General features: G+C 37.7%; 3 protein-coding genes across 3 annotated transcripts; all 3 read left to right on the top strand.

Annotated features, from left to right (window-relative positions):
- The first annotated feature begins 3,546 nt into the window (after positions 1-3,546).
- Positions 3,547-8,417, top strand: LOC100888889 (zinc finger protein 551). Its single transcript, XM_003724741.3, has 3 exons — positions 3,547-3,634; positions 4,258-4,458; positions 5,668-8,417. The coding sequence occupies exons 2-3, from the start codon at positions 4,305-4,307 to the stop codon at positions 7,797-7,799; spliced, it is 2,286 nt and encodes a 761-aa protein (XP_003724789.2). The 5' UTR covers positions 3,547-3,634; positions 4,258-4,304; the 3' UTR covers positions 7,800-8,417.
- A 1,250-nt stretch (positions 8,418-9,667) lies between these two features.
- On the top strand, positions 9,668-12,680 carry LOC586673 (dual specificity protein phosphatase 14). The gene is made up of 2 exons (XM_003724742.3): positions 9,668-9,756; positions 11,604-12,680. The coding sequence occupies exon 2, from the start codon at positions 11,790-11,792 to the stop codon at positions 12,336-12,338; it is 549 nt and encodes a 182-aa protein (XP_003724790.1). The 5' UTR covers positions 9,668-9,756; positions 11,604-11,789; the 3' UTR covers positions 12,339-12,680.
- A 5,790-nt stretch (positions 12,681-18,470) lies between these two features.
- Positions 18,471-21,279, top strand: LOC115919213. Its single transcript, XM_030972438.1, has 2 exons — positions 18,471-18,567; positions 19,238-21,279. The coding sequence occupies exon 2, from the start codon at positions 20,197-20,199 to the stop codon at positions 21,277-21,279; it is 1,083 nt and encodes a 360-aa protein (XP_030828298.1). The 5' UTR covers positions 18,471-18,567; positions 19,238-20,196.
- The last annotated feature ends 203 nt before the right edge of the window (positions 21,280-21,482 follow it).

Below are 21,482 nucleotides of genomic sequence, written 5' to 3' on the forward strand. Positions count from 1 at the left end.
CTAACTGAAGTTATCGACTAATATATCACATGCTCCATGCATTATGAAACGGGGATGAAACATACCGAGACATACACTGTTTTGTTGTAATCCAGCTATAGGTCCTTTGATTTGTTGTTGTTGTTGATTTAAAATAAAATTATAATTGAGCTTTAACTTTTAACGCGATTCGTTTGCTAGCAACTTATTTTCTTCAAGAAATGTTTGCCTTATGTGTATAAGTTATACTTAATCTGGATGTTCATCAATAAAATAGGCGTGGCACTTCTGTTTCGGTTTCTGTTTCGGTTGCGTCGGTATATACTCGGGGTTTACTGTACTTGACCAACGTTTTGATTAGTATAGTCGTGTATGTGCTATGGCAAGTGGGTGTGGTATCTTGAGAAGCTTACTTAAGATGGGGGAGGAGGGGGTATTGATTTTCAAATTTGCCCCCCCCCCCTCTAAGAAATCCTGGATTTGCGCCTGTAAAATATAGCGTAAATGTTATTGATTATAGTTCCCCTGTTCTACTATAATTGTTTCAAATAGATTTGTAATTTATATTAATTTCCTGACGTTGTGAGTCTTGTGACTTAATTTTATACAAGAATATTACTTTTAGCCTTAGAATGGTCGGTTGAGTAGCGCTTGAGGTCACATCTTCAAATAACTGAGGATCACGTTAATGGTATCCTAGATGAGACGTGGGACGTCTTCTCATACTACTCTGGAAAGTATTTGGTGACGATCATTGTCAAGTAGGCCCTGTAAAACTTTGTTAATCAATGGGTCAAAATAGGCCTTATGTGCTTACAGTTTCCACAGGACAACAGAACTGATATTTGATACCTAATTATTCATATTCGTAAAATGATGAAAACAAAATTACACAAAACAATAACAAATACAGGGAATGAAATACATGCAAGCTTAAATTACTTACAAGTAACAATTATCAAAATCAAAATGTGAGTATGAGGCCCACAGTGTCATGAAATTTGATATCTTTAGATTTTTATCCAATGCGATGGCCATACCATTTTTTTAAAATCGCTGCCAAGGGAAATTATCAAAATACAGAAGATAAATAATTAGATATCATTAAATTATATGAGACATTCCCCCCTCCCTTATCATGTTGGATTTGAAGATCACGGATCAAAATGGGCTCTAACCATCAGCTGTAACTCATTCACATTAAATGAAATCTGCCTTAGGCTCTTTTTTTAAATAAAAATATATTAACACAAGTTCCAATACCAAACAGTGCCTCATATACGGGTAGTCTTTTTTTGTGGTCATATACCATCAAGGATACCATAATATTTTGACATATTTATGGTCGCTTGCTTCAATATGTGAATAATTGGTGTATTATGTAAACATCATGACATGTACATGTATGCCAGCGCCAATGTGATTTATTCCTTATTTTTTTTAAAAATCATTATCCACAATGCCTTTGGAAAATACCTTTATAAATGTACATCAATATAAGAAAGAAAAAAAAATCGATAGTGGTAGTCCATCTGAAGTGACTGACGATAAGTTTAGAATACGGTCTCTTTTAATTTTCCTGTAGGCCTATACTTTTCTCCTTCTCCTATTATTTTGTTATCCTCGGTCTTCCCCTTCCTCCTCCTTCATCTTCTTCTTCTCCTTTTTCTTCTTCTTAATTCGTCTTTTTCTTCTTCTTCTTCATCTTTCTTCTTCTTCTTCATCTTTTCCTTCTTCCCCATTTTCTTCTTCTTAATCTTCTTTTTCATCATCTTCTTCTTCTTCTTCTTCTTCTTCTTCTTCTTCTTCTCCTTCTTCTTTTTCATCATCATCATCATCATCATCATCATCATCATCTTCTTCTTCTTCTTCTTCTTTTTCTTTTTCATCTTCTTCTTCTTCTTCTTCTTCTTCTTCTTCTTCTTCTTCTTCTTAATTCGTCTTCTTCTTCTTCTTCTTCTTCTTTTTCTTCTTCTTCTTCTTCTTTTTCATCTCCTTCTTCTTCTTCTTCTTCTTCTTCTTTTTCATCATCATCATCATCATCATCATCATCATCATCATCATCTTCTTCTTCTTCTTCTTCTTCTTTTTCTTTTTCATCTTCTTCTTCTTCTTCTTCTTCTTCTTCTTTTTCTTCTTCTTCGTCGTCTTCTTCTTCTTCTTCTTTTTCTTCTTCTTCTTCTTTTTCATCTCCTTCTTCTTCTTCTTCTTCTTCTTCTTCTTCTTCTTCTTCTTCTTCTTCTTCTTCATCTTCTCCCCTCCTATTAACCTTGCCTCCTCCCCTCAAGCTCCATTTATTTATTAATTTAACAAAAAACTTTTTTGCCTTTATTCAGATTTTCATAATTATACAAAATGATAAAGAGGAACATAAAACATAGTACATTGTCTCATACATTATAAACACAGACATATTTAAAAAATATTTTCCATAAGTAAGTCCGAACTAATATTGTACATCTTCAATCAAGTATACAAATTGTGATACAATTCTGCCATTTGGAAGACAAAAAAGAGTAGATTTTTCAATATAAAAAAAATGAGAAGGAAAAGGTGACGGTACTACTTTATATTGATATTTTCGGATACAATATTATTATTATAATAATAATAATAGCCTAATAGTCCACCGTCAAATTTTATTAAACCGAAACAGAAATTCTTTTCGCACAATTATGATAAGGAACAATTTTTACACTAACATTCATCTTCTTTGCAAATTAATTACTTCAATATAAATTAAACAATCTGAATAAAGATTTTTTTTATATGAACAAAAAGTATTAGGTAAAGGTGCTGCTTCGATCATAACCAATAATAAACAAATTTGTTATATTTACATAAAAATGCAGTGTCAGGACTCAGGATCGATGAGAAAGTGAGGGTGTGAGTAGGAATTAAACAAATAATTAAACGAAATAATAAATTTATATATATATATATATATATATATATATATATATATATATATATATATATATATATATATATATATATATATATATATATACAAATAGCCTTCCTGCTTTAAGGGGTAAATTTTTCTAATTTTGTATATTACTCATTGGCAATTTGTCCTTTTTTAAATGCTTTTTCATATTCAACCTATTTTGAGTTCTCTACAGTCTTACATATTCTTTGCTAGTTGCAAACTTTCTACGCTTTTTACAGTTACTGTAAATGATATATATTTGACCAAAATAAATTTATAATTTAACAATATATTATCTTTCCTATCTTCTCTGAAATCAAGCAACACATCAATCCATTGCATAAAAGTTTAGAAAATGAAACATTTTTAAACTGTTTCCCAACTCACTTCATATCCTGGACACTTCAGTACATTCATAGAATATATGACGATATGTTTCTACATCTTTTCTACAAAAGGAACATAAATTTGACTACATTAATCCAAAAATATTCAGTTTATCATTACAAAATACGATGTTATGTAAAAGTTTGTACTGAAATTTTTAACTTCCCATCTAGAGTGGAAAATCTGGGGATTGAGTGAGAAACATGTTATTAATTGTTTAGTCCTGCGCCATCTGTTGTCTGCAATGAGACAGGTGAAAACATTAAGTCAAACTTCGAGTTCGAAGACTGAGCTAACAAGTTAAATAAATGGACTAATGGACACATTGAACGAATGGTAATATTTTCTTTATTTATGTAACTTTTAGAAATACAATATTCAACTAATTCAAATGGAGATATAATGTACAATTCGTTGTAAATGCGATGTTATCAAGGAGGGAATCACGACAAACTTTACCTTGGTCCCATATGCTTGGATTTTTGTTTGGGAAATTGATGTACCTGTTACTTATAAATCTAAATATAATCTAGTAGTAGTAGTCCATGGACATTGTCTTGACATGGTTTGTGGTAGAAACTAGAAAAATGTTCATGTACTACATTTGAAGGAAAATGGATATGGACAGCTTCAATAGTACAAAATGGCTTCAGCTGTCAGGTAAACAACAACCACCAAAACAAATTTAGACCTAGTTTTTATTTTAATAAATTAAAGAAAAGGAGGGAGAGGGGGGGGGGGGGGGGGGTGATTGATCTCCTCTATCAATGCAAAGGTGTTGTTGTTGTTTTAGTTTTATTGCGTGAGTCATTCATATATGAATATTTACGCGGAGGGCAAGCCTACAGTTAAGGCTCCAAGTGTTTTTTCTTGTAATTTTCCACCCATTTACCACATTTTAAATTCAATATTACCATCCATTAATACCTGATTTTACTGTGGAAATTTTTGCCCCCCAGACACGGCACAGGTTGTGGATGGAACATCTCACTGTCATCATATTGCAATGGAGGAATCTGAAGAAAGAATTGCCATGGTAACAGCAACACCCAGTGACGATGATAATCAGATGAAGCATGATCCTCACAAGATTGTTCTTTGCTTGCCTTGCAATCTCTGGTTTGATGATGTTTTGAAGTTCATCGGCCACCACTCGCAACGTAAGTTGAGGCAGGATACAGGGAAGAAAATTATTACCTGGGGGCATTTCACAAAACTTGTCATCAGTGACAAATGCCATTTTTTGTTATAAGCTACTGAGATCCTAGACCGAAAGCTTCAGTCTCTATACCGTCGGTTGTTCCACTGAGACTACGTCTGGCTCCATTAGACTGTGATAACGCCATTACGAACGTGTAGATGGCGCACAGTTTTTCCTTCATAATCATTTTGCCTTCGGCGTAGACTAGAAGGGATGAGATTGACGGCAGCGAGAGTTTAACACGGCTTGCAAGATTTTCAACATGGATGTCGATTTTGACCCATAATTTCCTTAAAAGGGACCATTAAACTGATTATTTCAATCAAGTTAGTAAGTGGAACTGATGTATTATAGCCTAGGCCTAATGTAAAATTGGATATGGACGAGGTAAAATGACATTTTGGGGGATTTTGGGGGCATAACAATACGGCCGTGGCAAGTTTGTTCATGTTTGTGGGAGGGGCCTAACGGCTAAAATCTAGCCGTGATATCTTCAACATAGGCTGGCATAGGCGATCGTTCTGTCTCTATAACCGGAGGTCTAGTGGAGCCAGACGTAGTCTCAGTGGAACAACCGACGGTATAGAGACTGAAGCTTTCGGTCTACTGAGATCCTTGCTTTTGATTGGTTATCAGCAGATTTGTCACTGACTTTAGTCATTTGTGATTGAAAAAAGGCTTTGTGAAACGGGTCCCTAGACAGACACCAATGTAGAGTCTAGTCCATTCATTAGATTTTTTTAAGAAGCAAGTCTGACCCATTTGCAAGTTGTTGAATAAATAGAGAAAAATTAACAAAACTGAAAGTTTCATAAAAATCTGACAAAAATTTAAGAAAGTTATGGATTTTTAAAGTTTTGCATAATTTCATGAAATTTAGGGATAGTGTATGGCCAAAAATGAAAAATTTGGATTACAAAATGACCACAGTACCTCGTTTGTACCTAGTAGACCCATTAAAAATTGTGTTTCACTGATGACAATTACAAAAATTCACAACTTTCCTATTTTTAATTGAATCATATTGCCCACACTTTAAATGAATTGTTTTTCTCATTTGTTCTGCTTTTATCAAAACCAAGATTATTTCCGAGTGGACTACCTGTTTAACATGAAAAGCTTGTTTACTTGTTTGTAAACTTATGTTTCACATTTTGATTCTCCACAGATGAAGTCCAGACAGAGGTACAATGTCTTCTTTGCAAACAGTCTTTTACAACAAAAATCCTCCTGACAGATCACTATGAAAACTTCCACAACCTTGAAGCACTTGCAGCAACTGCTGCGCTACTAGAAGGTCCAGACAGGGACCAGAAAACACACGTTGATCACTCATACTCCAGGGCCAAAAATGGAGACCAGGGAGAGGCAGACGTTGATCCACATGATGAGGAAGAAGGCTCATGCAGGAAAGGAGGATCTGGAGAGAAGAAAATAGAAATAGGTGAAGGAGAGGAGGATACAGAAATTCATGAAGGAAGAGAAGAAAAGGCACACATTGTTGGAGGAGCAGAGAAGGAAGTGATTGTTGGAGTGGAGAAGGAGACAGAAATAGTTGAAGCAGGAGAGGGCATTTTGAGTGATGCTATCATCGGTACCGAGGCAGTGATCAAAAGAACTAGTGAGGAACAGGATCAGGATGCTGAAGGATGCATAAAAGCCGAGGTCGAATCAAGAAATGAAAAAGTCATGGAAGCGGAAGAGGTGTCTTTCGGTGCTGAGATAGGAGTCATGGACAGTATTGACAAGGATAAGAATGAAAGTGAATTGGAGGAAAGCGGCTCTCAGAGTCCTTGCAGGGATGATGGGTTGTCCAACATTCCAAATTCTAGGGGTCATATAGAGGAATTGGAAGAAGAGATGGATGTAGAGGAAGAGTCTGATGGACAGAATAGAGAGGTAACAGAGGACACTCTTGAAGAAAGGCTCAGTCCTTTTGAGGAGTTACAGGGTGGTAGCACTGCTCTAGATTCTATACACTCTGATCATCTGGATGAAAATGACGATAGCAATACTTTCATGGAGCAAATACACCTCGAGACAGGAGATGATTTCGAAGGCAGTTTCAGTGATGTTGATGATGATCATGAAGAAGAGACTCCACATTCGGAAGAGGACATAGCTGAGATGATGCCAGAATACGAGGAAGGAGACTTCCGTTTCATATCTGGACTCAGGCACCGACAGATTCATATCGCTAACTCTAATCTGGTAACAGACATCGGTATGCAGGTCTTCATATGCCTTCATTGTGATTTCCTAGACAGTGAAGCTGGACTTGTGAATCATATGCAAAGGACACATAAGGAAGTCCTGGAACTGGAGAGTGCAATGCTAGAGTTTTCAAGGGAAGTGCCGGCTGATAGGGTCTTCCCAGAAAATGTAACAGGAGAAGAAGTTATGATGTTGTCCGAGTACCACAGGAGAAATCTTGAGCAAAAGCATGTGTCGGGTGGAAGTAGGAAAAGAACTGCCAGGACTGATGGTGTACGAGAGAAAAGGCACCTTGGGTGTATCAGTAATGGGGAGACATTGGAAAAGAAGAAGAGATATGTTGAGAATCGGGTGCCATGTTTATGTCCGGAGTGTGGTAAAGTCCTGTGTAGGAAAAGTGCCTTGAGGACACATATCCTCGGAGTCCACAGCCGCTCCAGGAATCACCTGTGCGAGGTGTGTGGGAAAGCATTTCGGGCTTCCTACCATCTCAGCCAGCATCGGAAATCCCACCGGACGAAAACCTTCAGCTGCGATCTCTGTGACTTCACGTCTGATGTCCGCATGGATATCTTCGATCACCAACAGTTGCACCCGAACAAGTTTATCCTTTGCCATGTTTGTGGAACAGTACTCAAAAGCAAGACTGCCCTCAAGCGCCACATGATGGTACATTCTGAGACCCGGCCTTTTGCTTGTACCGTTGAGGGCTGCACGTGGCGTTTTACAAGCGAGGCTCTGTGCAAGGGACACATCGAGTCGCATAACTCCCCAGGGGAATTCATCTGCTTGGAGTGCAAACGCCGCTTTCGCAAGCGGCATCACATTCGTCGCCACCTGAAGATGGTTCATGGAAAAGTATCAAATAGCGATGCTGATAAGTTTGTTGCGGTGGATGCAAAGGTCGTGCCTTCAGCGGAACAGTTCGGTCAGATCCCGGTAACGCAGCTCAGCAAACAGCATATTGTGATAACCACGGATGAGCACGGTACTCCTATCTTCTGTGATCAAAATGAGGAGCTTGTGTTTGATTCGAAGACATCTTCTCTACTGCAAGTTACTGTTAAACATTCTGATGGAATATGATGCTTTCTGTGACACACCGAATTGGACAACATCTTAAATGAACAGCATCATCTATAGTTACTCAATAATGACTGGGATATACCTCTATGTGCAATAAGATCTGATACAGAGTGTTATAATGATTAAGTTACCCTCCCAGAAACAGGTGACACAGAATGATTTATACCGGTACCTATGGCAAGTTCAGGGTATTTGGTCATTTGCTATCCTATGTTATGCTACCAAGAATGATGGAATCCACAAAACATTTGACATCAGTGTCATTTTTCTTAATGTATTCTTTTAGGTTATTGGTACACTTTAAATGAAAATGCAAATAACCTTCAAATTACATCTCATGGAGAGAATTGTTCAGCACATGTGTTCCTTGATTGTCTACCTATCGTTAAATAGATTTGATACTTTAAATGGTTTTAGCAGTGGAAATGTTAGACATACATGTACCTTTGAATTTCATAGGGTATATTGTCTCTTGAGAGCCAGAAGAGATTAACTCATATCCTTTGACGTTAATGCCCTTCTGGCTCCAAACAGATGGTATGATGCATCTGTATTTTAATAGTCTATGCTGCTTTATATGATTACTCAGGGAAAGATTCTAAAATTGCCCAACAGAGTTGTTAATGTTTGTTTTGCAGAAAGAAACTTGAAATTTACAAAATTTCAGTGTTGTGATTCATTCATTTAGTAAATATGATTATAGGCTGAGAGCGAGAGAGAACGAGAGAGAGAGAGAGAGAGAGAGAGAGATTTGAAGAGGATGATAAATAAAGACAAAACATGAAACAGAAATAAAAGAGAGATAGATTGATAGAGAGAGAGAGAGAGAGAGAGGAATAAAGAGGGTGTGTGGGAGAAAGAGAGAGAGAGAGAGAGAGAGAGAGAGAGAATGAGAGAGGGAGGGGGGGATGAGAGAGGTTTGTCAAAAAATAGAACATTGTAAACAAAAAGCTAGAGAGGTTGACAGAGAAATACATGTATGACAGTGAGCGAGAGAATGGAGAATAGTGTAATCGAGGTGAGAGAGAAAGAGAGAGGACAGCCAGACATACAGAATGGAGGGGGGGGGGGGGGGGGGTGGAGTGTGAGATTACATCTGTGGAAACTTCTGTTTGCTAATATATTATACATCAAAATCATTTGTGAGCATGAAGCATGAGGGGGAGGGGGGTCAGCTTTGGAGGTAAATATATGATTCCTGAAAAGCAACCTATGCACTTTTGGAGGACACCATGTGAGTGGTTCTTAGAAACATCTAGCAATATGTATATAAAAATAAAATTGTACATAAAAAAGGATAATGCAAATGAGCAATCTTACAGAAATGCTAATAATATTTTCCCCCTTTTATATAAAAAGATAGGCCATCATTGACAACTCTTGTTTCATTCTTGACTTTTGTCAACTTTTCACTATAAGGGGGGGGGGGGGGGGGGGGGAGGGGAGGTAAGGAGTATAATTTTTTTTTTTTTTTTTTTTTTTTTTTTTACCCCCAAAACAATCCCCCTCCCCCTGCGTACGCGCCTGATTATCATCATTAACATTACTATTAATATCAATAAATGCTTACACTAGGGCACAGTGATTCACAGAATCATTATCGCCAATCATCTTCAGGTTCATCATCATCATCATCATCATCATCATCATCATCATCATCATCATCATCATCGTCGTCGTCGTTTGAATGCTTGAATCGGGGATTTCCCATCTTCATGTTAATTTATTGCACGAGTTGGGGGCGCGGTCGTGATCTAGGCACTTGCTAGATCCTCCGCATGATGCGCGCGTTACGTAAGTAAACCATCGAAATCCAAGTATATTGATCGACAGTATTCGTGATGCATGCATGCCGTCCGTACGGCCATACCAATGCCCAAGTGGATAATTTTCTTCTAACACTTCTTCTTCTTCTGGTTTTAGAATTATACAGTACATGCAAAGAAAGGAGTGATAAGTAAGTAGACTCTTGATCCAGTGGCAGTGCAATGTTTTAGTGTGTAAGGGTGAACATGCAGATAAAAAAGTCTTATTTGTCGTTCGTTGACGTTGGACGTGAACTAAAATGTGTGTGTTATTGATTTAGGTCAATTACTGTAGAGTCTACATGAAGATAGTCTATTGATTCCATACATCCCTAGTCTAGACAGAAATAACAGTCTGGTAAGGACTATGGGAAATGTTCAGACATTTGTCAAATGTCAAGAGAAACTGAGTGATAGAGTGATAGAGGTGGTGGACGTGACTGGATCGAGCCGGACATAATCTCAGATTCTCAGGCGAACATGCAATCGTTGATCAAACGTGTGATCACTGTCATGTGTTATCATGGTTATGTGCTTGAATGTAACAGTAAAGCAGTTACAGAGCTACCAATTGTCACGCATTATGCGTGACGTCATGCATTTCGAGGGTCTAAAAACGCTATACGTGTGTTAATTATACCCTCGCCCGCGCTTGTGCGCCGAGTCATGAAAATGTCACGCATAGCTGATCTTTGAATTTGGCGTCTCCAGAGCTACCAAGTATCACGCATTAGGCGTGACATCACGCTTTTCGAGGGTCTGAAAATGCTCTTACGCACGACCCGCGTGCTAGATTTTGAAAAAACGCTATACCTTATAGACGTGTGTTATACCCTCGCACGCGCGCTTGTGCGCCGAATCATGAAAATGTCACGTATTGCCGATCTTGGAACTTGGCGTCTCTGCGGTTATGTGACAGTTTAGTTGAAAATATTGCCCCGGGCTTGGCCTGCTTTTCTGGAATCATGCTTAATTCAGCCTGATTTTTTTCTAATTCTTTCAAAGTTAGCTGACATCCCAGCTCAGCTCTTTTTTTCCCCCATTTAATTAAAAGTGTCACCATTATGTTGCCGTTATTTTTCTGCTTTCTTACAAAATAAAATTGTTAAAAAGGTTGGGTTGCCCTTGAAAATCATGGGGGCAGACATGCATGTACTATACTGTAAGGAAAATTGTGCCTGCCCTAATTTTGGCTCACTTTGAAACATCAGGTCATCGCTTCAGAATTTTGGGTTGGGTGGTCGCATTACCCGGCCAGACCTTTTGTGAAAACATTATTCACGAAACGTTTGTAAATAAAACCCTCTAATTTATAAATGGTCTGGTACAATTTACCTGACACTTTGTGAAAGCCGTACAGCAAAATCTACAAAAGGTTGCGTCTTTCTCGTGCATCTTCACATGATCTTCCTCTTTCGTTTGACAAAAGTCTGGCAAAACAACCACCCACTGGATGCGATGACCTGATAATTCGAAGTACATGTATGCCTAATGTCCTCCTCTTACATACATTACATGTATGTATTTTTCTAAACTACAAATTGAACTGAAACAACTAGAATTTACTTTGCTTGTCAAAATCATGCCCCTCCCCCCCCCCCCCCCCCCCCCCCCCCCCCCACCCCATTTAGGAACCAGGATCCATTCCTGTTCGTGTACCGTAGGTGTTTTTGTGCGATAATATATTTTTTTTTATCTTTTATTTCTTGTCACCACCGGATATGGGCTATGCCCCAATTCAAACAGATTACGTTGCTTTTACATCATGTGTAACCTTCGCAAGCACATATCAGTATGCTTGATCGAACTTTATAGGACCTTTCCTTTGTTCAAACTCCCACCCCATTTGGCAAATTATATGCATTATCCAACTAAGCATATCTCATCTGCACAGAACCATGAAGTTTGACACTGAATTATTTGGTCCACTTTTTTTCGAAGATAATGAGTCCTGCAAAATCCAACAAATCAATGTTCCTTTTCTTTCTTCTCTTTCCAGATTTGGCTACATGACGTATACATGGTGCTAGTTGGAATGTAGACTATTATCTGTGTCCAGAGACGAGTTGGCCATATACAACAGGATATCGATGTGTGCTATGAAAATGTGCAGATTCTGGTTCTAGTTCTAGTGATTATAGTGTGTTTTAGATAGCTGACAATTTCAAAACCTTGAAGAGCCAGCATGGCATCTCCTGGCCATGCACACTTTCACCTCATCAATGAGATTACAAATAGCCTGTACCTCACCAGTGCTTACGGGGCCAGTAGCCCAACAGCCCTGCGCGCCAAAGGAATAACCTGCATCATCAACATCTCCCTATCGTTCCAGACTCCAACACCCAAACTACGGGACATTGAATTTGTCCGGATCGCCGTGGATGACATCCCGACGGCGCAGCTCGGTGTGCACTTTGATCGGATCGCAGACAAGATCAACAGTGTAAAGAAAGGCGGCGGGAAAACCGTCGTGCATTGCTACGCCGGTCGCAGTCGATCGGCATCTTCTGTGATGGCGTACCTCATGAAATACGAGCACTTGACGCTCAAACAGGCTCACGTTCACGTTAAATCGCGTCGTCCGGTCATACGCCCCAATCCGGGGTTCTGGAAGCAGTTGATAACGTACGAACACCGACTGTACGGTAAGAACAGCGTCAAGATGATGTACACCCATGCTGGGGCGATACCGGACGTGTATGCACAGGAGCTGAAAAACTTTGTGCATCTGTGAGTGAGATTTCCGCGTCACTGAATGCTTGTTTGAGGAACTGATGATATTTGAGTATTGTTTCTAACTCTCTATACAGCAAGAACTACATGTTGATGATGTTTGACCAGGCTGGGGCAATACCGGACGTGTATGCGCAGGAGCTGAAAAACTTTGTGCATTTGTGAGTGAGCTGATCTCCGCGTCACTGAATGCTTGTTTGAGGAACTGATGATAATCGAGTATTGTCTCTCTAGAGCAAGAACTGCATGTTGATGATGTTCACCCATGGGCAATACTGGGCATTTACGCACAGGAACTTGAAATTTCATCCGCCTTCGTGAATGAGTTGTGTTCATCACAGAGTATGTACATTGTAAGCCTGTAAGTGAGCACATTCAAGCATAGCCTGTATGATAAGAACATCAAGATGATACGCCCAACCTGGGCTGGGAAATACCGGAACTGAAATTTGTTATGCATTTGTGAATTGTGAGTGAGATCTTAGAATCACCTGCACTTCTTCCGCTTGGTATGAACTGTGTGAAGTTGATCTACATGCATGCCGGGGCAACACTGGATGTGCACACTCAGGAGCTGAAACGTTTTATGCATTTGTAATTTCAAGGGTGAGAGTTTTTCATAACTGGGTGCTAGTGTACGGAAATTACAAGGTCGAAATATCACCTGTGTGGTGTAATAATGTGATGATACACACCTGTGCTGCTTATTAGGCAATATTGGACATTTTTATTTATTAATGCAGTTGTTGATTACATCACTACATCACCGAGTGCTAATGCAATTAAAATAAAGAATGTATTGTATAATACAATGTCATTTGATATTTGATTTTGAAATATTTGTGGTTTACTGGTTTTCAAACCATTTATCTTCAAATGTTTTACAGTGCTAGAGATACAGTAGTATGTAATTGTAGACCATGGATCGAAATAACCGGGCTTGGCTCCGCCCTACATACACTGTACAAACATGTACATGTACGTATCTGCACGAACTGGGTATCATAAAGTATCTTAAACACATCAGTGAAAGTGTGATGAACAAAATAGCTTAAAGTGCAAGGAATGAACAAAGACATAAGATCTAGAGATAGTGCATTGAACATTCAAGTGATTTCCTAAGAAAATACATGCAATTATCAAAGGTATTCTACGCATTGAAAGTGTACATGTAGGAGAACCATTGCATGCCAAGTGTTACAAAGATGTTTTTTTTAGCACGAGTTATACCAGTTTGGTGATGAATTATTTAATAGTCACGAACAGGATGCTGATTAGAAAATGGTTCAGCAATTTAAGCCTCATATAACACAGTAAACTGCCTCAAAAAACTGCCCTGGGAAAATAATTAGTATTTTAAATATTTATGAATAGCAATGAATTGAAAAGACAGTGCCTGTGGTATCTACATGTCTAACATTAACAAAGGTCGTATGAACACATACCTACTAAAGGTAAGAATATACACCATCAACATGGTGGCCTGTACATTTTACAAGAAAAACATCATTAAAATTAATTGTATTTTGCTACGGGGCAGGGTGATTTTTTAAAAGGGTGTTTACCTTATTTGCACATCTCAAATGAGTATTCACTCAGCAAACAAATCTTCATGAAGACTGAAGAGTCTCCAAAACTAGACACAAATCACAATATATGTAAAACAATTGTGTGTAAATTTTTGATAATTGTAGTGTAGGCCTACATGCATGATAAATTAGTATGGTTTTGTCATCATTACAAGTACTAGTACTGTATTATCAGCAGCTTTCCAAATCCTTTGATTTGTGTGCTCTCTATGATAAAAAGAAATCTGAACCCCTAGTGTATATTGCATGAAAGACGACGCACAACAAAGATATATTGCAACAATGTAGGTCCTGAATGTATTCACTGAGCTCTGTGTTACATGTGTATAAGATTCGGAAATGTGAGGGATTACTCATCCAAAGTATCAAGTACGGTACATGGTACTGTAGCCTACATGTACATACAGTAGTAACAATTTACAACTTTATAAAAAAAAAACATTGTGGCGACATATTTGAACAAGTCCGTCGTCTCTCAGATGTCATTTATGTACTTAAAGATGAATTTAATGTTACTGATTGAATTTTTTTAATGTATTACATAAAAGTACATTCAGGTTACTGCAGTTGTTGATTTAAAGTGAAATATTTTTGAGGTCTTTTTTAATCCTTGAATTTGCAACCGTTTTCAGTGTTTTTGTGCTATTTGTATTTTGTTTAAAAAAAGGCTCAAATCTCTTTTTAGGGTTTGGGATCCCAAATTGAGGTTTAAATGAATTACCCTCAGTCTCTGAATCCATTTGATTTCATTTTTATACAGACTGGGGTACAGTGTACATGTCCCTGTAAACTCTGTCTTGCTAGTTGCGGTGAATTTACGGGGGCATTTTCCCCATGCTTTGATTAAATTGATTTATTCAGTTATTTCTTTGTGGTGCAATATGTACAGTTGTCACTAATGCTACTTAAAAGTATGTTTATGCTGTCTGTTGTCTGCAATATTCATAAATGACAGGGTTGTTTATCTGAGCTTATGCTCATTTTTGGGTGATAATATTTGCTGTTTGTTTTGCCCATTTGTCTGCATTGATGCAGGGTGTTTTCGAGTGCCATATTGGACTGTATTTTTTTGTTATGTTACATCATTGATATATTACCTGAAGTAAAATAGTAAATGCAGAACTTGGAACTGTTATAGTTTTCTTATACCCCAGTAATTAGAGAGTGATCTAAATAACATCTGTTTCTATGAAATTCTAGTTGTACATTTAATTCTGAAGAAGAAAGAAAATGTACATGTACATACACTCAATGTATAGGCTACATGTATGTGTGTAGGCAGAACCCTTTTTACTATTAAACATTATCATTAAACCCAATCAAATTTTTCTTCTAAAACATGTTTTTATCAAGAGTTACTATAAGTGCATTTATTTATTATTTTTGTATGCATGCTCTGAGATTTTCTACTGTTTTATGCCTACAGTATATTTGTTTGTAAAATAGACAAAGTTGAAGAGACAGAAACGGCGATCTTATCACTCACTTTAGACCATTGTGTATTCATAGAAAATTAATCCACTGTCAAATGCTTGAAATTTATATTGATGTACACTGTATGCATGACTGAAAAAATTATATACAGTATATAACGAAAAAAGGTAAAATCAGTTTCTTGTGTTGTGTGTTACTGTCTTTTTCTGAACAATCATTGGGGGAGGGGGGGGGGGGGGGTCTGATCATTGTTTGCTGTAATGTATATTTTGGGCAACTGGGTGATTGTTTATGAATGTGTAAGATGAGATTACAGGGTGACCCAAGAAAAATGCAGTGATTGTGTATTGTTCAGACCTTACATGAACAGGGTGTACCTTAAAATGTGTTGGGTATAAATCATCCAAAGTGTTCTCATTGTATTTAATCATCATCAATTTACACCAGAACTACACTACATGAATGTAATTAGTCTCTAAATTTGATTAGTCTTTCCAAACTTTGAGAGAATAACTATAACAGTGAGCATTTTATTGGGTTACCCTGTAATACATGGAATTTTGACACAATAAACCGAAATGAATGAAGAAAAAAAGGAATGAATGAATAATTCAAATTCAATGAAGATGCAATGTCGTATTGCATGCACTATTACATGTACATGTACATACACAACTCAAACTACATGTATTCTTTAGTTGTCAAATATACATGTTTTGTTGAAACAAATCCACAAGGTTATGGGAAGTAAGATCGAATGGGTAATAATATTGGTATGGGATTCTTCTGAATTTATCCTTTAGACTAGCTATGGATATGATTATGATATATTATGGATCTGCAGTAAGAATGAATTTTTACCATTCCTAATGAAAAATGATGTATTTAAACACATTCGACTGCTTAGAAATAATCATCATCTCAAAATATGACATACATAGTTACAACCTCAAGCACCGAGCAGACAATACAGTACAGGCATGCCGCATGTACAATGGTACAGTGCCAAGAAATTGACATACAGAGTACTTAAGCCCCAGTCCCATATAAAGCCGGACCAGCACGGACGAGCACGGACCACTCCGGATCATCCCGGACCATGGTCTGGGTTGATCCGGGATGGTCCGGGATGTTTTGTTCAAAAAAGTGTGATGCTTTAAAAGCTACAGTCCCATATACGTCCCGGACCGTCCCGGGCTATCCCGGACCCCATCCGGGGTGATCCGGGATTCGGTCCGTATTGACACCGTGTTGGCACCGGGGTGGTCCTGGATGGTCCTGGATGGTCCTGGGCGGTCAATAACTCACTCCCGGACTGCCACGGATCACCCCGGATCAAACTATTGTCCCGGACCGTCCCGGACCACCCCGGCAGTTTTTGACCGTCAAAAACATCCGGGGTCGACTCCCGGACCGCCCAGGACCATCCAGGACCATCCAGGACCATCCAGGACCATCCAGGACCACCCCGGTGCCAACACGGACCGAATCCCGGACCGAATCCCGGATCACCCCGGATGGGGTCCGGGATGGTCCGGGACGGTCCGGGACGTATATGGGACTGTAGCTTTACAGTGAGCTTAGCGTACATATATTTCACATTGCAAGTCATTGCAGAATATACATGGATTATGTTTCAAATGGAAGGATCATTTTTATTTGGATGTGGTTTATCATTGCCATTTGCCATTATGTTTGATCATACAGATTACAGTCTACACAGAGGGCGAACATGTATTATGTAGATCATTGATGAATGACATTGCTCAGCCAGCTGGCCTTCATTAGTCAATGAGCTGTGCACAGTGTGCAGTCAATTATGTATTTAAAGGACATAATTATTCATTGATGGCCTATAATTTTTCGTTGGATAGCAAATGACATTCTTGAAGAGATATATGCAAAATCATTCTTGATACATATTTAAAGTTTAGTGGGATATCAAACTGCATTGTAAAATTGAAGAGATACAAACCTTTTTAATGATAGGCATTTAAAGGAAACATTCATGAATGGATTTTAATTTTTTTTGGAACCAAATTGACCTTTTGAAGAGATATGTACAACTGTATTTATTGTTTGTTTTTTCCAACATTGAAAGAATTAAAAAATGCACATTCTTGTGTGTTATTGAAAATAATATTTGTTTACATCACTATGAAATATAAACTATTATATTGACTGAAGTAGAATTATAATTTTTTTATTTTTTATTTATTTATTTTTTTATTGGGGGGGGGGGGGGGGGGGGACAAATGCATGTACATGAAGTCGATCCCTAGCTCTTTTTAAAGGAGAAGTAACGCAAACGATAACATTATTTTCCTTACGAAGATCACGTACTTCAATACATACATGTAAGAGTTCCGCAGTTTCGTTTTGGAAAGAAATATCATGTCAGCGCTTAAAAGATAAATAATCCGCGATACACATTAGAAGTCCACCACCCTACCACTCGACCTTCTTTACATATTTCGTTTGTAACCTTGTAAGGTATATAAAGGTGGAGATTGATAATTTAACCATGTTTCTGTAATGCCTATAACTGAGCAATCTAATTGTAATGATGATAACAGGAATATATTATTGTTTTCAATATTCTTACTTGTACTCCGAACATTACAACGTAAGAAACTAAGAAATTGTGTTTGTTGAGGTTCATCCTTTCCAGGATTAAATTCATTAGGAACGCAGTACCTACAGTCAATATTTGCATGCCTTTAACCGACTAATACAATGTGAAGTTCCTGTTGGTTTTGGCTGGGGAAATATACTAAATAATAATAATATAAATGTTGAACCGATATTGGTTTTTCATCAATATTGTACATACGACAGATATCTACTTATCAAAAGTTAAGTTCTAAAACGTTCGACAAACAGAATGTGAGGTTCATGTTGGTTTTTGAATAGGGAAATTTTCTGAATAATAATAATACAAACTTTGAAATATTGGTTTATCATCATATTTTACAAACAACAAATATCTACATATCTAAAGGTGAACCGATATTGGTTTATCATCAATATTGTAGAAACGACAGATATCAAAAGTCAAGTTTTTGAATGTTTGACAAAATGAATACGGTTAATTACCAGTTGCTAATTGGTCACCAGTTTGTGAGGATGGAAAATTAACAGCAGCACTATGAGCGAGCTTTTCCTTTCTACATTTGCAATTTTTCAGCCAACATGTGTGTAAAGAAGGTAAGACTTCAGTTTTTTCTACAATCTGTGACCAGATGCCGATGAATATTGATTAAATTTGGAGAACAAACATATTTTGTGATTGTACCACATATAAGATTGTTTTGAGTGACCATCAAAGCTATTAATCTATTCATAGGCGAAGTGAACAGAAATGCTCTTTTGAGTGTAAGGAGCCACAGTTCATCCACTCTGGACTTGGCGGGATTTCCATATAAAAAATCTAGCACTCAGCAAGGAAAAGAAAAAAGAAAATCCGTGAGGGGGGGGGGGGGGGGTTCAGTTTGGGCCGGGATGAAATAAATTTTGGGGAACTTTTCCTCACTGGTTATTCAAAAATATTATAAAAGAAGTAATCTTTAAAGAAGAAACGATGTACAGAAGGTACACACAGTACTTCTTTACACATAGGATTCCTTCAGTATGAAGTAGATATTTTAAATAATAAGCAACACGAGGGATATTTTCACAATTTCGAAGCTCAGAACAAATGAAGTGCTGATACAAAAGAGATAATAATTTGCTGATTTTACATTCGATAGACCACAACTTTCTAAAATGTTAATATTGTTATTCTTTGTTATCAGTGGAGATCAGATCTCCGCACACATACACGTACTAGGGAGTACCTAGCGATGTCATTTAAAGTGGACTCATTTCAATTTCTCAGGAAAAAAGCGTTACCGGATGATGATTTAGCTGGTTCTCATTTTGATGGTCATCGATACAACAGCAAATCTCAAGTCTCAAACTGATTCACGATTTGAAAGAACATATAGGTGCAATTTTAAAGTTGCAATTACAGATTTGAACAAAACTTCTCCTGAAGCCATAAGTTGCAAAAGGGTGTCGATTTTTAACCTTCTTTGAGAATGGGTGCCAACGGATTTCATGGAAATATCAACCACATAGGAACCTTTATTGAATTTCGAACTTCACGGCAGAAAGAGCAGATTGAAACGTGTATGACTTTCTACTTTAGTGGTGCTAGACATCTGACAATTGTTGCAAGGCTTGAATTCTCCGGAAGTCTTCCTCCTCATTTTTGAATGGTGAGAAGAGCAACTGGTACACAGGAAAAGGAAAGAGAATTGTTTTATTTCATATAGTTTGATGTTGTAATTACAGCTTTAAACATAACTCCTCTGATACCAAACAATAAGCGGCATAAAGGTGTCATTCTTTGTGACTGGGCGGAAACGGATTTAATGGCAATCTCAACAAACATCTTGTATCATTGGAAAAAGAAAGTGAATTGTAGACAAATAAATACGTTGTATTTGACCGTTATCTTGACGAAGGAAATGTAAGCAAAGATCAAAAGAGGCAGTACTTTCTTTCACTGGCTGACTGTACAAACTTGTATTTTGATGACGTGTGTTTCTTTTTGTGTCAAATTTTCTAACATCATAATTAAATCCCGGTATTCGCTATAAGCCAAAGTTTTCTGCATTCATAACCTGTACAACTTTTCATTTTCATGAGCTTTTCTTCCCCCTTCAATATTTGTCTTACTTGTCAGCCATCTGTTCAGAGCCAGAAGGATATTAACTCTATTCATTATCACACAGTTAGAGCCCATCTGGCTATAAACAGACATAACTAGCTTCTAGTATACGACGAGCCAACATGGATCAGTCGCAGGAACTTAAATATGTATTTGTTATCTTTATTGCACTGTTCCCATTAACAAGAAGTTATTCTGAGCCATTATCGAGAAGTGGTTCTTTTGTCACGGGTACTGAGGAAGAAGCCGTGCAACTTGAATTTCCATACCCATGTGACAGCAACAAAGTCACTATACAGAGTGCAAATAGAGCTCCATTTTACAATTCCGAAGAGCCAGAATATCTAAGTTTGCCCGTTTACCAATTACATAGGTTCAGTGTGACAAATGAGAATTGTTCGGTTCAGGTTGAAATAAATCCTGTAAATAAAAATGACGAAGCAACATACATTTGCCAAGCATACAGGGATGGTGCCACTCAGAGCGAGTTAACAAGGATACGGTTAAATGTCAATTATCCTCCTGGTGATGTATCTTGTACCTTCAGTATCAACGGTGGTGCAGTTGGTGACTGGTTTCCACTGCAATGTATGGCTCCTGTTGGCAGTATGGCTGGGGGGATTTACTGCTACCAAGATTCTAAGAGATTGCCTCCACAGAGTGGATCTGTTGAAAATGGTGAAACTTTGAAACAAACCATTTGGGCAAGAAAAGAATATCCTGTATTTTGTTGTTCAGCTATCCTTGATCGACCGAAAGACAGGTGCGATTGTGCAGGTTTTGTGTGGAATCCCATGGAGAGTATTTCTCACACAAAAAACGTCTTAGACCCTTGCCCTGCTACCACACCAGGCCCTGTTGTAACATTATCCCAATACCCAGAAAGAGAAGTTGAAGAAATCTCCCAGCTTCCCCAACTCATAGAATCACTAAACCTGACTGATACAAACAAGGATAAGTCTACTGCTAATAATATTACAATATTATGGGGATGTGTAACTGCCATTCTGGTAATGATTATGGTTATTATTCTAATACGTCTCTATATGGTTGAGAAAACCAACAAGCAATTAATAAAATGTCATAGTGCAAACATTAACCAACATATGAAAAATATGGAAGAGAATGAGTCGTCTGATTTACCAGAGAAAAAACGTTTTCTTCACAGACAAAGCGAAAAAACGTCCAAGTACTATTATTACTAATTCTCTAATGATGGTAAGTTCTATATGAAAGAGATGATGTATTGAAGTCACCTATAGTGTTCTGGTTCCTGCAATGGCACACATAAAATTGCAACTAACAAAATACCACCCCAATAAATTGATCATATTGAGAAACAAAGTGCAAAACATCCTAGTAAAATAAATATCAGTATGAAATCAATAGGAGATGAGCACTTCATAAA

Source organism: Strongylocentrotus purpuratus, unplaced genomic scaffold (assembly GCF_000002235.5).
Source record: "Strongylocentrotus purpuratus isolate Spur 01 unplaced genomic scaffold, Spur_5.0 spur5_contig_863, whole genome shotgun sequence".
In the NCBI taxonomy this organism is placed as follows: domain Eukaryota; kingdom Metazoa; phylum Echinodermata; class Echinoidea; order Camarodonta; family Strongylocentrotidae; genus Strongylocentrotus; species Strongylocentrotus purpuratus.

What these genes read in the sequence shown, in the direction of transcription:
- LOC100888889 (XM_003724741.3), top strand. Translation starts at nt 4,305, where the DNA reads ATGGAGGAATCTGAAGAAAGAATTGCCATGGTAACAGCAACACCCAGT. An exon ending in CATCGGCCACCACTCGCAAC is followed by an intron (nt 4,459 to 5,667) that starts GTAAGTTGAGGC and finishes GATTCTCCACAG; the next exon opens with ATGAAGTCCAGACAGAGGTA.
- LOC586673 (XM_003724742.3), top strand. Translation starts at nt 11,790, where the DNA reads ATGGCATCTCCTGGCCATGCACACTTTCACCTCATCAATGAGATTACA.
- LOC115919213 (XM_030972438.1), top strand. Translation starts at nt 20,197, where the DNA reads ATGGATCAGTCGCAGGAACTTAAATATGTATTTGTTATCTTTATTGCA.